Raw genomic sequence first — 16248 nt, 5'->3', positions numbered from 1 at the left:
GGTGGCCCAGGTGGCTTAGCGGTTTAGTGCTGCCTTCAGCCCAGGGTGTGATCCTGGAGTCCCGGGATCAAGTCCCACGTCGGGCTCCCTGCATGGGGCCTGCTTCTCCCTCTGCCTGTGTCTCTGCCTCTCTCCCTGTTTCTCTCTCTGTGTCTCTCATGAATAAATAAATAAAATCTTTAAGAAAAAAAAAAAAACAGGTTTTCATACAGGACAGCTCCTGGATCTGGTTAGTGTGTAGGGAAGCGCTAGAAGGGGCATCACTGGGTCAATTGACAAAATTGGAATTGAGGTGTGAATTAGATAAATACATTATTTTTTTTATAAAGGTATTTCATTTTAATGTAAACTAAAGCAGTTTATTTATTTATTTATGATAGTCACAGAGAGAGAGAGAGAGAGGCAGAGACATAGGCAGAGGGAGAAGCAGGCTTCATGCACCGGGAGCCCGACGTGGGACTCGATCCTGGGTCTCCAGGATCTCGCCCTGGGCCAAAGGCAGGTGCTAAACTGCTGCGCCACCCAGGGATCCCTAGATAAATACATTATATCAATGTCAAGCTCACTGAAGTTAATGACTGGCTGTGGTTCTGTAAGAGAGTGTTCTTATTCGAAAAGAAATTTACACCGAAATATTTAGGGGTTAATAGACTGAACGTCTGTGTTTCCCCAAAATTCACATTTGACATCTAATCCCCAATATGATGGTACTTGGGGGAGCACTTGGGAGGTCATGCGATGAGCACCCTTGTCCCTCTACCTTGTGAGCATGGCACGGAGAGAGAGCCTAGGATACAGGAAGCAGGTCCTCCCCGGACACCAAAGCTGCTGGCACTCTGATCTTGCACTTCACAGCCTCTAAAACCATGAAAAATACATTTCTGTTGTTTATAAGCCACCTGACCTGTGGCATTTTTGATAGAGCAGCCCAAAGGGACGAAGGGGTGAGGTGCCACGATGCGTGCAACTTCAGTGGTTAGGAAAAGTGTAGCTTGTCTCTACCAAACATGGACGGGGGGGGGGGGGGGGGGGCGTGAGGTGAGCAAAAGATAAAGGAAGTGGAGCAAGATGTTAACAGCTGGTTGTGGGAACGGGTGTGTGCTGTACTTATTTTTCTGTAAACCTGAATGGTTTTCAAAATAAAAAGTAAAAGAAATAGAGCTAAGAACTTGGCAGTGTCCTTGATCGAGTCTTAAAGGAAGAAGCAGAGAGGCAGGGAGCGCATCCCTGGCGCTGGCAGTGGCCAAGGCCCGGACACCCTTGTGAGCGTGGACACTGTGCCGCGCACCTTCTTTGGTTGTCATCGGCCCAAGTGACGGGGACTGTGCAGCCCTCGTGGCCTAACAGGGGCTGGTGACTAAGTGCTTGGGCGTCTCAGGGCCTGTGGTCTGGGCCGCCCTGCGGGTCACAGAGAGCGAGAGTGAGCCGTGGAGAGTGTGCGCTGCGGGTGGGGAGGGCCAGCTTTCAGCCGCAGCCTGAGGTGGCTCTGCAGACCACAGCTCACCCCACTCATCGTTTCGTGCACGTCTTCCCTCAGAAAAGGAGGCCTAGCACAATCTTGGGTGAGACGTTTCCAGAACATACTACGTGGACTGAGCAGCTCTGGGTGGACCGCAGTGGATGCCGTGGGCACCATCCGACCCCCCCGACATGTGGAAGCAGCATTTCTCCCAGCTGCTGGGGTCTTGGCGGCTGGTGGCTCTAAGCTGAAGGTCCCCCGGGCCCTGCTTTTGGCCGAAGGAAGCCCCCCTCCTCCGCAGAGGCTGTCCACGCCGGGGGCTTGTCCGTGCAAACACATGAGCCAGCACCTGTGGCCAGCAGAGGACGAGTCTGAAGCTCCAGAGGCCCCGTCGGGTTGGCTGAGACTGTCGCCACGGCCCCTGTCCCTCTGTCCGGCCCTTCTTCCTTCACTGCCTGCCAAGTGCGGTCCCCAGGAGCCCTCCTGTCCATGATCTCTGTCTCAAAATCTGCTTCCCAAGGGATTCGCCTCTGATATAGGGCGTGAGTCGCAGCTTGAAAGATTTAAAGAACAAACACAAGCAGTCAGGCAATTTTGATGTGCAACACAAGAAGGCGAAGAAGACCCAGCATCTGTCCCACCCGAGGTATAACCGGGCCCGCCTCAGCTGGACCCCCAGGAGGATGAGGGCGCAGATCCCGACCGCGGGCGTGAGGGGGACAAGACAAAGCCGGCAGCAGCGTGTGCCTTCCCCACTTACCCGAGTTCTGGAAAATTCCAATTCAGGGACACCGAGTGGAGCCTGGGGATGGGCACTAGCTGACAGCTGAGCAGCACCAGGGAATTTCGGAGGCAAACGACAGTGTCGTCTCTCTCAACCGGGAGCTGGCTGCGTGCCTGTCGGTGCTCGTGAAAGCACACCCGGAGGAGCAGACAGCCTGCCGTGTGCACATGCGGTCTCAGCGAGGCCGACTGCGAAACCCAGGTGCGACGGCAACGCGTGGTTCCCGGTTGATGCCTGGACTCTCGAGGTGGGCAGCTAAACGTAGGCTGGTTGACTTTTATTTCATAGATATATTTGCGTGAAGTTTGCATTTTCTCAGCTCGACAAAGAACGCTAAAATATGAAGTGGTCTTTTTTTTTTAAGGTTTCATTTATTTATTCATGAGAGACCCAGAGAGAGAGGCAGAGACCCAGGCAGAGGGAGTAGCAGGCTCCCTGCAGGGAGCCCGAGGCGGGACTCGATCCCGGGACCCGGGGTCACGCCCTGGGCCCAAGGCAGCCGCGCCACCCTGAGCCCCCGGGCGCCCCAGAAGTGATCTTTGACGAGATCCTGCACATCATTTTGGGCATTCAGTTGGTTTAGGGCTTTCGGGATGCCCGGCGGGCTCCGTTGGAAGGCGCACGACTTGATCTGGGGGCTGTGAGCCGCAGCGCCACCTGAGCGCGGAGATTGCTTACGAATAAATCTTCAGGAAAAAAAAGTTTTTCAAAGCTCTTAGTGTGTCTTGTTTGTTTTGTTTTGTTTTGTTTTGTTTTTTAGTGTGTCTTATTTTAAAGGTTCCTAAGGTTGATGATCCATCCGACTTCTCTTCCCTGGGGAGGTGTGTTCCTCCGTGCAGCCTCGCGAGTCCCCTCCCTGCCATCTCGAGTCCCCCTCTCTGCCATTGTGTGTCCCCCTCCGTGCTGTCTGGAGTCCCCTCCCTGCCGTTGCGAGTCCCCTCTGTGCGTGGCGGGGCTCAGCGTCCCATAGCCCATCCGACAGGCACCTCGTGCCACTATAACCAATTGCCACCAGATGGACCCACACAAAGCGACAGGTGCTGTTCACCGGGCAGGAATGAAGGTGCCAGCGGCCGCGCTGCCTCCCAGCCCCAGTCCTCCATGGAAGCCAAAGCGTGACATCTCGACGAGGTGTCCCAGCACCCTCCTGGAAGCGCGTCATTAGGTCGCACCCACCCAGGGTTCCCGGATAATCCCCTCATCTCAAAATCTTTAAAACTCGCTTACAAAGTCCCTCTTGAAAAAAAAAAAAAAAAAAAAAAAAGTCCCTCTTGCCGTGTAAAATAACAGTCCCAGGTCTCAGGACATCTTGGGCCATTGCTCCGCTGACCATGGAATCCAATCCGCTGGACTCGAGATGGGACCTCGGGACACGGGTGGGGGTCTGCGTCCCGGCTGTCACCCGCCGCCCTCCTCACAAACGCCTCCAGCTGCACGAGCGCAACCCCAGAGCAACACGGACCCAGGCCGGTCCCTTCCACTCCTTGAACCCGCCTTTCCAACCATCTCCCTCAGCTATTTGCACAGGGGTGTGTTCGAGCCCCAAGCTGGGTATAGAGGTTACTTAAAAATTTTTAAAATACTACTTTTTTTTAAAGAAACGTTTCCGCAGCAATCCCCGTAGGCTCTGAGCTGGGAGCCCCGCCTTCTGGAGTGTCGATTATTTGTCAGTTTGTATCAAGAGCATGCGGGTGGGGTATTTTTTTTGACTTTTTACTTCTGATCGCCTGTCTAGTCCTGCACCTGTGAGTATTCCATAAACATCCGTTAAGTTATTGAATGAATGAATCTCCTTAAATAACTTAGAGTGTGGTAATACTCTGGATCCCCACGGCCCGGGACCTGACACGTGGGACACTGCGCGGAGGGCCAGCCGGTCCCACAGCACACCACCAGGACCCAGTGAGCAGTCCCCAGCTGTCTGGCCAGAGCCAGCAAAATACGGGGCTTTGTTTGTCTCTCACCTTCAGAGAGAAGGTGTTTCTCCCACCAGAGTCAGCGGAGCAACAGCCCTCAACGATCCCCATGTCATTGTCCCCGGACCTGGACGTGTCGCCTCCTGCAGCAGAGGGGACCTGGTCGAGGCCCCGAGGTGGGGTGACCCTGGGGTCCCGGGGGGCTCTGCATCCTCACCAAGTCCCCCCAAGAGGGAGGCAGAGGGGGGAGCCCCAGAGTCAGGCAGACCCCACACTGCTAACATTGAGGACGGAGGAGGGGCCGCAGGCCGGGGAGGGGGCGCCTCTGGAAGGTGGAGGGCAAGGGACTCTCCCTGGGGCCCTGGGGGGAGGGGGGTGACCAGCCCCGTCCGCACGTGGGTTTTAGGACTTCTGAGCCCAGAACCATCAGAGCATCGGTGTGAGCAGTGGATCCCTGCGGCCTGGGGAGACTTGGATGAGGCTGAGTCTTTCCCAACCTCTCCGAGGCTCAGTGTCCACCTCCATAAAATGGGCGCAGTTCCAGCCCCCCCTTCACTGGGTCACTGTAAGGGTCAGTAAGCCATGCAACAGCCATTGGCTGGTTTTCCAACGGAGGGGACTGAGTTTGAGGTGCGTGTAGACACCCAGGACCAGGTGGACAAGCACGTGTGTGCACAAGAGAGTCAGAAGAAAATTCTGAAGTTGAGGGAAGTGGAAGCCAGGCATCCGAGAGGCTGGAGAGGACGGATGGGCTTTGGGAAATAACAGGGCCATACAAGTCGCAGGTTGCATGTTGAATGTAAACATAAATATAATTATTTTCCTCCTCTTCCTCCCTTTGGCCGTCCAGCCTGCCCTCCCGCCCTCAGGCCAAGACACTCAGAGCCAACCACACGCAGGGTTAGGATGCATTTGGGTGTTTACTGGGAATGGGACCTCAGAGGCCAGGCCTGGGTCGCTCACACTCTTTTGGTGATGCTCTTGGGGACGGCGAGCTCGTACAGGCGAGGGGAGGCCTGAGCCACCAGGGATGCTGGGGAAATGCGATAGGGGTCGTAGCCCTCGTTGAGGTCCTTGCGCACTTTGGGCTTGGCCAGAGAGATGATCCGGGGACTGGCCACTGCCTTCTTGGTAACGTCCAGCACCTCCCAGCGCGGATCTCGGTCAGGAACACACTGGTCCGACTGGGCCTTGGGCACTGGAGAGGACAGGAGGGGGGCCCGAATCAGGCCCACAGGGCTCAAAGCTCCCAAGCCCAACAGCAGAAGGATGGATGCAGACAACACGGCCCACCCACGCGTGGGAGCATCCCTCCGCCGCCAGCAGGAGCGAGGCCCCCACGCCACCCTGGGGACCGACCCCAAGCCCCGAGGGAGCTCCTTCCCAGGGAGGGAACCAGACACAGGAGGCCCCACGGGGTGGAGTCCATGCGTGTGACACGTCCAGGACGGGCTCCTGCACAGACGGAGAGGGGGCTCTGGGGTCTGGGGAGTGCTGACTAGTGGAGGATGGAGATGGGGTTTCTCTTTAAGGAAATTAAAATTCTAAAATGGATTGTGATGATGGGTGCACAACTCTGCGAATGTGCAGAAAACTATTAAATTGTACACATACTGTATTTTCTTACTGTCGCATGTTAAACAGTTTAAAGGGGCAAATTGTATAGATAAAACTATCTCAAAAGGCCACAGGTCCCAGACAGGGGGACATGGCGGGGCCAGCCTAGTGGCCAAGGTGAGGAGGGAGCCTGGTGGGTCCTTCACCTCCTCCCCCCAGCCCCCTGCTCTGATGCTACAAGCAGACAGGTGTGGATCTCCTCTCCCTGGTGAGGGCTGCACCCCCGGGGGGGGACCCAGGGGCAGCTCCCAGGCACAGGGTCCCTATGGGACTCAGTACCAGCCTCCTGGGCCTACCACGCTGCCCGGGGCACTGGCTGGCCGTCCTGGGAGGTGTGGCTCCCACCACCATGTGTGACCAGAGTACCTGATGTGGGCTGGAGTTTTATTTGAGTCAATGGAAATTCAATTGATTAACTCATTTAGATCAACCAATGGGTTGGCTTTAACATCATTGAAATAGCCGCACACGGTAGTGGCTGCCGTCGGGGATGAGCTCCGGCAGGGGCAGGGGCCTGTGACTCCGCCGGGCCCGTCTTCTCCCCTCTTGGCACCCCAGGCCTCTTGTGCTGGTCGGCGCCTCCGTTCCTCCACCCACCAGCCCCTCCTGCAGCACATGGCCTGTCTGGGGACCAGCAGAGGGGTGGTCACTGGTGGTCACTGCCTTAGCCTTCGGACTCTGGGAGCTTCGGGACCCTGAGAGTGGAGGGGCATTACAGGCCTCTTGCAAGCCCCTTTTGTCCAGAGCCTCCGTACGAGGGGCAGAGGGCTGACCCGCTTCTCAGCAGATAAGCCTTGGCTCAGCGAGGGACCCTGGTGAAAGGAAAGCAAGGTCCCTCCCGCCAGGCAGGCGCGAGTCCCCGTGGAAGCCACCAGGGCTGGACAGAGCTGTGAGGGGACAAGCCCCGGGCAGAAGGGCCTCGGGGGGCAAGACCCAGGCCTCTCGGAGCTCCTCTGACAGTTCGGGGGCTTTCACGCAATCGTGACATCTGGGCTTTACACCTGCGCCCAAGACGGTCCCCCCAGGGGTGCAGCCGGCGAGCATCCGCCTCCTGGTGTGGCCTTGGGTGGTGATCTCAAGGTCGTGACCCCGGGGCATGAGACCGAGCCCTAAGTGGGCCCCACACAGAGCAGAGTCTGTCCGGGGTTCCCTCCCCTTCTCCCCCTGCCCCTCCCCTCCCTCTAAAATAAATGAATTAATTGGGACGCCCGGGTGGCTCAGCGGTTAAGCGTCCGTCTTCAGCCCGGGGCGTGACCCCGGGGTCCCGGGATCGAGTCCCGCTTTGGGCTCCCCGCAGGGAGCCTGCTTCTCCCTTGGCCTGGGTCTCTGCCTCTGTGTGTGTGTGTGTCTCTCATGAATAAATAAATAAATAAATCTTTTAAAAATTAATTAATTAATTTTTAAAAATTCTCCCAATGAAAACTTAAGAGTGGAATGGTGACAGCATCGCCTGCTGCGCAGCACAGTGTGGACACGCACAGAGAGGCAGAGCGGCCACGGACAATTCCCACGCCGACACGGCGGGAGCACGCGTGTCGCTCCTCTCCCATCACGGCCATTGGCGGGCGCAGGTCCACTATGTGAGAAGGACCCCGTCCGACCGCAACACACCCCGCGCACACCCGAGCGCGGTGCACAGACACACGACCGCATTCACACACGTGCCTCTGCGTCAGACCATTGGGCCCACCCCCCTCACATACGCACACGTGCTCGCACACTTCCTCTCCCTTAGCCGTTCACTTACGGAATATCAAGGGAGCGGATAAAGGAATGAATAAACAAACTAAAGACTTCATAAGCCCAGCTAAAAGAGGAGAGGCAGACGCGGAAGAGGGTATTTTGCAACGTGCTCAATAAAGGATTAGTGATCATCTTATATAAAGAGCTGCTCTACATCAATAACCAAAAAAAGAGAGAGAGAGAGAGAGAGAGAGAGAGAGAGAAATAGAAACTTGGAAAATGATAGAACCGAGTGAGCCAAGATGGCCAGCCAGGCTCTCTGGTGATTAAGTGCCTCTGACACCTCGGGCCTGGCAGCTAACAGACCACACACGTAAGCAGACACAGAAATACATAGTGACGTATGTCAGAAGGTGACAGGTGCTAGAAGAACAGAGACAGGCTTGTAGGTGCCCAGATGGGAGTGAGAGAGGGCACGGAGGCGCCTCACCCAGGGCGCAGAGAGGGCCAAGCGCTGCGGGAGGCGGAGGACTGAGCCCTGCAGGGGTCTGGGGAGCGCGTTCCGGGCCATGGGAGGCCCAAGCTGGATGGAGCCCGGTCAGGGAGGCCAGGGGACAGATCACACGGCCCGTGGGCCACACTGAGAGGGGCAGGAGCCCCAGAGGGCTGTGAACAGAGAAGGGTGGACTCGGAGTTGAGTTTAGCAAGATGCGTCTCCCTGGGACATGGAGATAGGTGAGGGCAGGCTACGGCCTCAGCCTCGTGCAGGGAGGATGGCCAGCCTCAGAGGGGAGGCGGGGGAGGGGGGAGCTCTGGGCATGCTCAGGGCTCAGCAGGCACAGCCCACAGGAGTCCTACAGAGGTCGCGAGGGTACGACAGGAGCACCAGGCAGGAAGAGCGTCTGGGAGGGTGCGCCCCGGCATATTTGCGTGGCCACAGGACGTTGAGGACCAGTGTACACACGGCGTGCAGACCCAGACGGAACTACAGTGCGTGCCTTTGCTCTGTGCACTAGGATTCCGTCCTCTCCATGCTCTTCTGGACCATCCGACTCTCTACGATTTGTGTGCATTACTTTTGTCATTGGGCGAACCAGGTGCCTCGTTCGTTTTAAACAAAGGGGAAAGAACCAGGTTGATGCCATTTTAAAGCTGCCCTTGGACCTCAGCTGGGCTGTCACGTTGGTGCCTGGCTCTGCACCCCACCTTGCTCTCCTGCACCCGCTTGCCCTGCCAGGAGGCCCACTCGGGCCAGTACCCCTCTCAGTTCTGCTCCTGGGGAACAGTCCTCTCTGCCAGCTCCCAGAAGCATGCACGTGGGCTGTGCTACAAGCGGCACACGGGTGTTTGGACAACTGATTTGCAGTTTAGGAAAAAGATGAAGAGAGAAGCGTGAATGTGGAAGAAGCAGGCCTGGAGCCCAGGTCTTTGGATAGTACCCCACCCCATGGCCTGCAGCCAGTGCAGAAGGACAGAAGGGCCTGATAAGGAGCCAAGCCCCAGCAGAACTACTTACTGGCCAAGTGAAGGAGGCGGTTGTAGTCTGACACGTGCGGCTTGGGTTTCGGCATGGGGTCCCACTCTTCCAACAGGGGGGCTGGGGCCCTGGGCTTTGCCAGCCGTAGGATCCTTGGGCTGGGGATGGCCAACTGGGCTGCCCTGGATACCTGGGACACCTGGAAACAAGTACAGGGAAAGAACACAATAATCCATGATTTCTCACAGGTCCCTGGATCAGAAAGACCCCACAAGCAACAGTAAATGACACAGGACTAAGTTGGAAGAAGTCCCTTTGCAATGAGTTCAGCAAAGGAGTAGTAGCTATCATATATAAAGAATTCTGGGAAACCTGGGTGGTTCAGTGGTTGAGCGTCTGCCTTTGACTTGGGTCATGATCCCGGGGTCCTGGGATCAAGTCCCGCGTCAGGTTCCCTGCAGGGAGCCTGCTTCTCCCTCTGCCTGTGTCTCTGCCTCTCTCTCTGTGTCTCTCATGAATAAATAAATAAAATCTTCAAAAAAAAAACCACACACATGATGGTAGTTGATGGGTCTACATGATAATAGAGTTTAAAATGAGGGCAATGAGGCAGAGCTGCTCAAAATGGGGAGGGAGGCCTTGGCCGACTTGGATAGCCCACTTGCTCCATCGACAGCTTCTTACATTTTTTCCAGAGAATTCAGGCACAACCAAAACTGTCTGCTTTGCTACCTTGCATCAGCTTACACAAAGGGAGCCCCTAGTCTCCCCTGTGCCCCCCCAAAAAGTGCACTCAAGACCCTCTCTTCCCAGGCTGCCCCCAGTGCACCTTCTTCCATGACCCGCCTGCCCTCCAGCTGGGTCCTGCACGTGTGCAAATGAAGCAAAGGGTGGACAAAATCACCCTTGAACGTCTCGGACCGTGACAAGGCAAACAGGAGCAGGCTGCTCCTGATGCCTCTGGAGAGGGAAGGAGGAGGCAAGGGTCATCGCCGAGACGTTTTATTCCTCAAGGAGCGGATCTGAATAAGCCTGTAAAATGTCACACTAAGTCCACGAATGTTGGGCTGGGGCCGGTTATCTGCAACGGTCTGTGTCGTGCGAAGGCTGTCGCACAGCACGGTTTATCAGGCGACCTCTTGGGAGCAGGAGTTGGCTGAAATGACCTCCAGAGGTCAGGCTGAAATTTGAGTCCCTTTCCTGTTAAAATTGTGTCCCCTAAGAATCACAGACGCTGCTCTCATTGAGGACATCGTGCCGTTTGTGATGTTACGTGCATGTCCTCCTTCTCCCTTCCTCTCACGTCCTTTCTTCCCCCACGGCTCACACAGCGCAAGCCTGACTGCTGCCTGGACACGGGCCCGACGCAGTCCTGCCTGAAGGGGCGGGTGGGCAGGTAAACAGCCACCTGGCCATGCCTTCAGCTGGCATGGATTGCCCGTCTGTGCCTCGCATGAGGTAAGACAAGCTCGGGAATGTTGCCACGAAAACCGAGAAGGATGCGGCCGCGTCTTGCGCGGCTCAGGGTCCGCTGGAAGGGTCACCAGTCCGTGCAGACGGTGCGCTCGGGGCTGGGGAGGAGACGGGAGCGTGCGGGGCGTGGGAGGCCGAAGATGGGGTCCCCAGCACTGCTGATGAGGGCAAGCGAGGGGTCCCAGGCGGCGGGCCTGCACGCAGCCCAGCGAAGCAGGGACACGAAGGAAGAGAGGGCAGGAGGCGCCAGGGCTGGCCGAGCCTTCAGTTCTCGGCTTGGGAACCTGGGCTTTCCCGGGACTGGGAGCCCTGGCGGTTCTGGCGCCACCGGGTGAGGGGGGTGGGGGGCGGCTGGGCAGACAGGCACCCCCTGAAGCGGCAGGTGCGTCTCCAGGTCAGAGGGACGGGTCGAAGGACAGCGCATCCTGTTCAACCCACGTGGCCATAAAGGACTTGTTGGGGACAACCGGGGAAAGTGAACACAGTCGGAGTATTCGGATAGTCAGGTGCCCACGGCTGTCGGTTAGGGACACATTCTGAAGTATTTACGAGAAAAATGGTGTGATATCTGGATGCACTCTTAAACACTGTTTGTGAAGCGGGGGCTCTGGGAACCAACCACGTGAAAAAACCCGTCAACACATGACGTATCGCTCATGGAAACCAGGGTGATATGCGGGCTTCCGAGCAGCTTCGTCTGCAAAAGCCAAACGCTGGAAACGGCTCGCGCGTCCTCGGGCGCGGAGTGGCCTGTCCGTGGGATGGAAGGCCGCCCGGCCGGAGCCACCGACGTGTGGGAGCCCCAGGCACGCAGGCGGCCCCGCGGGACCCCTTCACCGAGCTGACCCCCGGAGCGGGCACGCCTACGCCACGTGTGAGCCCACTCACAGACAGTGCCGAGGGGACCCCAGCTGTGCCCCGAACCCCGCTCGCTCAGCTGAGCGCCTCGTGCAGGCCGCTGCAGGCCCCGCTCCCTGTGGCACTGGCCCCGGGCGCCTCCAGACACCCACCTCAGACATGTTTATGCTCCAAATGTTGTTCCGGACCCTCGGGATGGCCAGGTCCCTCAGGCGACTAGAAGCTTGGTATTCCAGGGAGGAGCGAGGAATGGGCCAGATGGGGGTGCTCCTAGGGGACATCCACAGTTGACACAGCAGCCCAGCCCGGGGCGTGGGTGTCCCGTCCTTCCGGCCTGCCTCTGAGCCAGGGGTCAGGGACAGCCTGGGACGCTGCAGGGTTTTGAAAACATCTCCGGGAAGGGATTGAGGAAAGAAACCCCAAAAGGAGGCCCCTAAGTGTGCTCAAGGGCAGAGCTACCCTCTCCCAAGGTCATCCCGGATCAGTGTCCAGTGGCCACCCTCCCGGTCAGTGCCCCTGAGCAGAGTGGGACAGGGGCTCCCAGGGCCTCTCTCCCACACCCCCGTCACTGAGGCTGGGGTCAGGACTCGGGCATTGGGGAGAACGGGGGGCGTCCCGCAGTTGTCACAGAAAGCTCGCTGTGCCCGCATCTCCTGAGATCAGATGCCAGGGCGGCCTCTGCCCTGAAATAAAGCCGTGTTGCACTGATCTGAGGCAGACTGTCCACACATCCACCTGTGAGCCTGGACTGCAGCTGCAAATGCTCTCAGCCGAACGTCGCAAGGTCCACGGCCGTCCCTGCCTGCGTGCCTGCTGGTGTGGTTGCTGGCACTGAAACGGCCTCAGCCGAGTCACACGCATTCTCGGACCGACAGACATGAAGTCTGATTGCAGTTTAAATTATCTTCGGATCGCACTATGATCCAGCATTAAAATGAAAAGTCACTGTCACAAAGACAGGCATAAGAACACCGTGGAGCTTGTCAACATCTCGAGATAAAAGCGATTCAAAACATTCACAGTTCAGCTCACTTATTTCAGTTATGATCTTCCCTTTTATGTGCATAAAATAGATCATTAAAATCTGTGCCTAAATAACTCTGAAGATCACTTTTGACAAGCATGGAAGTCCTGAGCCGTAGGAAGGTATTGCGTTGAAGGTTGTACATGCAGTAACATCCCAGGCTGCTGGCTGTTTAGGGCCAACGACTCCCATAATGGTGATAAGTGACATTCACCGAGCGTTGCTGGGTAGGGCACTGTGCTAAGTACCTTCTGCGTGTCATCTCCACCTCTACGCAGCCCTAGGTGGAGCGCGTAGCTCACAGGGGCAAGCGCTGACCAGGGGCACCCAGCCCGGCGTGAAACCAGGTCGTCCACTCCCCAGACCCAGACTCTCCCAGTGCCACAGCCTGTCGAGGGGAGCCTGGTGCCTCTTCCCTTACCTGCTGTTGTTGTAATACTCAGAGTAGAACCTCTTAGGTCGAGCCAGTTCCTCTACGCGGCAGGACACCTCTACACAACATAGGAAACAGCCCCGACTTATAAACCCACCCACCCTCAGGAATCTCCTTCTGGCTTGATTTAGTGTTCCACTAGCTACAGTGAGAGGACAACGCGAGGCCCTGAGGGCCTAGAGAGCTGAGCAGCAGACACCTTGCAGCGCAGTGAGTTGCGCTGCCCGCATCCTGGGCCCCATCAGCGGCCTGCAGCCCCTACTCAGGGCACACAGCATGGGAGCAGCAGAGCTGGAACAGGGAGCTCAGGCCCATCTGTCCCTCAATAGAGCTCAGTGTGGCTCCAACAACCACTGGTGGGAAAGTGGATTTTGGTTTGCAGTTAGTACAGGCCTAGGGTTTACAGGGCTCAGTGTTCACTGTGGAGAAGATTCTAAAACCCCCAAGACACAACCTGCCCTATTACTTCTCTCCAATAAGAGATTTCTTGAAATGCTTTATTTGAAGGGATCTGCTCTCTGCTCTCAGAGAGTGTAGAAACCGTTGCAAAAAGGAAGGCAAAAAGTCTTTTAATAAATTTTATACTAACTCTCATTTTTGCTGTAGAGCAAATTGGGTTTTCCCCTGGAGAGTTTGCCAGAGGAGCAATAGGGAATTCTGGTGAGGTTAGGTTACGAGGGGAGACCCCAGCTGGATCTCCTCAGTTGGATCTCCACACAGGCCGGAGTGGAATGGGGGTGACCCAGCCCCACGAGGCCAGGGCGGCATGTCACCCACGATAGCCACGCACTAGAGCTGGGACAAGGGCCACCTCTGGCCAACTCCTGAGCCAGGTGACCCCTGATGGAGAGCGAGGGTGGTGGGTGGGCTCAACCTACCTGGCACTGTGATAGTGAGGGTGGTGTCTTCAAGAAACCTCTCCGTCCAGTACACAGAAGGCCTGGAATACACCGAGTCGCGGCTCAGGGTCGAGGAAGCCGGGGCACAGACTTCCCGTGCCCTGCTCTGAAACAGAACCCGGGGCACCAAGGAGACGCCCAGGAGGGACACCAAGAGGGTAGGTGGAGGAAGGAGGAAGGAGAGACACGTGGAGAGAATGTGGACGAGGGTAGGTCAGAGAGGCAAGGGGGGAAACACAGATGATTTTGAGCAGGACTGATTTTCAGAGAAGGGAGAGCTGGGAAAAAAAAAACAAAACAAGGCACAGCTAAGAGCAAGACCCAGGGCCCTATCATGGGGACAGGCCCACCTCTCAGAGAAGTGGACTGGGGCCCAGAGCACCCGGTGGGGGGTGCTGGGAAGGCCCTTGGGGTAAGGAAGCCCCCCCATCGAGGGCCTTTCTCCCTGTCCTTGTGCCTGGAGCATGCCCCCCCCCAGGGCAGGACAGATCCCTGGAGCATCCCCCCAGGGCAGGACAGATCCCCTGGAGCATCCCCCCCAGGGCAGGACAGATCCCTGGAGCATGCGCCCACCACAGGGCAGGACAGATCTCCTGGAGCATCCCCCCCAGAGCAGGGCATTTCCCTGGAGCATCCCCTCAGGGCAGGACAGATCTCTGGAGCATCCTCCCCAAGGCAGGACAGATCCCTGGAGCATCCCCTCAGGTCAGGACAGATCCCTGGAGCCTGCCTGCCCCCCCAGGGCACCCTGAGACTCACCACCACACACAGAACTGCAAGTTCCTCTTGCACGGGGACACCCAGGCAAAGCCCTGACAGCAGCACCCCATCCTGCGATGAGACAGGCCCGAGCCCCCGCCTTTGCTCTGCGGCTCCATTCGCTCAAAGGCCTCACTGTCCTTCATCGGCACCCAGAGGCCACCCCGTCCCACCGCCCAAGCCCTGACCTCTCGCCCCTGTGAACCTGCCCCGGGTCATCGGTGGGTGCCCACGGGGCGAGAGTGCCGAGCAGCCAGGGTAACCATGGGCAGGCCAGCAGGAGCTGCCCCCCGTGCCCCCCAGCAGGGCCGCCGTCAGGCCTCACCTGTCTTTCAGGACTTGCCAGTTGGTCTTGGGCTTTGCCAGCTCAAAGACCCCCCTCCTCCTCTTCCTGCCTCTGGCCCTGGAGGCGCTGGGGACCCCCTGAGCAATGGACAGGCGGCTTTGGGAGAGGAGGGTGGGGCGCGGCTCAGGGCCATCCCCGCTGAGGCTCCTCCCCCCTGCAGGACCTCTCGAACCTGCTCCCAACCAGGCAGCTGCGTGACCCCCGCCAGTCACCATGGCGCTGCCCTCTGCAAAGCGGGACAGACCAGCTCCCGACCCCCGAGGGGGCCGCGATGACTAAATCAGACTAAACCTCATGAGCGGGTATTAAGCGCCCACTGTGTGCCTGGCCTGGAAGCCCAGGGCCTGGGAGGAGCAGTGTCCCATGCTGGGGCACCTGGCCGTTCCCTGGCGGGCTGCACGTGTGTGTGCTCATGACACGGGCTCCACGGGGGGGTGGGCGGGGGTGTCCCTGTGCAGGGAGGAGGGGGGAGGGGGCCACGGGGAGAGCACCCGGCCAGGATGAACCCAAAGCTGAACCCAGAGCGCGGGCGCGGGGGGCCGGCGGGCAGGGCAGGAGGAGGGCTGCGGCTGGCAGCCCCGCAGGTGGGCGACAGTGGGCCCCTTCTTTCCAGAACTGGCCCTGAATCCCTCCCTGCAGGTGCTCAGAGGGCCAGGCGCTCCTCACCCGCCTCTGGAGCAGAGGCACAGGGGACAGAGGCCTGGCGCTGGGAGCTGCACCCCGTGTCCCTCTGCCCGGGGGCCTCCACTCCCAACACCCCCTCTGGCCCGAACCCTGTCCGCCCAGCTCCCCAGGGCGATGCCTCCGTAAGGGTGCCCGTCCCAGACGCCTGCCCTGGGGCCATACTTGCCTGTGCTGCCCTCCCACCCGCACCCGCACCCCCACCGCCCCCGCCCCTGCCGGCAGGGCCCCCTCGGTGCCCACCTCAGCTCAGGGATGCCGTCCTCTGTGTCCTTCTCCAGAACCCCCTGCAGCGTCATCAGGGCCACCTTGGGGCTCCGGGGACTGGGGACCATGTCTTCCCTGGTCACCTCCTCTGGGAGGACCTCCTTATCCTGCTCTTCGGATCTCAGGTCCCCGTCGTCCACGTACCTGGGGTCCTGGGGTCCTCGGCCCCCAGGCCCCGGACCCCGCATGCCCAGGACACCCTCGTGCTGCCCCCTGTCGGGCCGGCCTTCCGCCTCGGCGCCCTGGTGGTTGCGGAGCGAGCTGTGCCGCTGGTCTCCCATGGACTGGGCCCTGCCCGCCTCAGCCCTGCGCCCCCAACCCCCAGGGTGTCTGTGGTCACCCGGCAACGGGAGAATGGCCCGCCCACATTCCACCCTGGGGCCGCAGCTCCGGGTGGTCCCCCCCCCCCCCCCCGCCCCATCCTACGGCTTCTAGATTCAGGGAGCCTGTGCGGGTGGCCGCGCACCCCCGGACTGGTTCAGGAGCGCGGCCCGAGGGGTCTGCAGGGTGCGTCTGGCAACGGCTTCGTCTCTCTCCCAAGCACGCCCGACCGTTGGGGACTGCCCGCGGTG

At 58.7% G+C, this 16248-nt stretch overlaps 1 protein-coding gene across 4 annotated transcripts; it reads right to left on the bottom strand.

Annotated features, from left to right (window-relative positions):
• Positions 1–5060: 5060 nt before the first annotated feature.
• On the bottom strand, positions 5061–16000 carry SPMAP2 (sperm microtubule associated protein 2). Of its 4 annotated transcripts, XM_077860818.1 has the most exons (8): positions 15653–15999; positions 14708–14824; positions 14383–14454; positions 13603–13664; positions 12713–12782; positions 11420–11537; positions 8976–9135; positions 5061–5357 (listed from the first exon to the last, which is right to left on the bottom strand). In XM_077860818.1, the coding sequence occupies exons 1-8, from the start codon at positions 15955–15957 to the stop codon at positions 5119–5121; spliced, it is 1143 nt and encodes a 380-aa protein (XP_077716944.1). In that variant the 5' UTR covers positions 15958–15999; the 3' UTR covers positions 5061–5118. The 4 variants fall into 4 exon arrangements, with proteins under 4 accessions (XP_077716944.1, XP_077716946.1, XP_077716945.1 ...); XM_077860820.1 differs by lacking the exon at positions 14708–14824 and having other exon boundaries at positions 15653–16000; XM_077860819.1 differs by lacking the exon at positions 14383–14454.
• Between the last annotated feature and the right edge of the window lie 248 nt (positions 16001–16248).

Source organism: Canis aureus, chromosome 19 (genome assembly GCF_053574225.1).
Source record: "Canis aureus isolate CA01 chromosome 19, VMU_Caureus_v.1.0, whole genome shotgun sequence".
NCBI classification, from domain to species: Eukaryota; Metazoa; Chordata; class Mammalia; order Carnivora; family Canidae; genus Canis; species Canis aureus.
The sequence above is the reverse complement of the archived record's forward strand: the minus strand, read 5'-3'. Positions and strand labels throughout refer to the sequence as shown.

Bases quoted from the DNA above. Each gene is read 5' to 3' on its own strand.
- SPMAP2 (XM_077860818.1), bottom strand. From the start codon at position 15,957: ATGGGAGACCAGCGGCACAGCTCGCTCCGCAACCACCAGGGCGCCGAG. The intron at 14,455-14,707 runs GTGAGGCCTGAC...GTCTCATCGCAG, and splicing joins TGGCAAGTCCTGAAAGACAG to GATGGGGTGCTGCTGTCAGG. The intron at 12,783-13,602 runs GTAGGTTGAGCC...TATGTTGTGTAG, and splicing joins CCTCACTATCACAGTGCCAG to AGGTGTCCTGCCGCGTAGAG.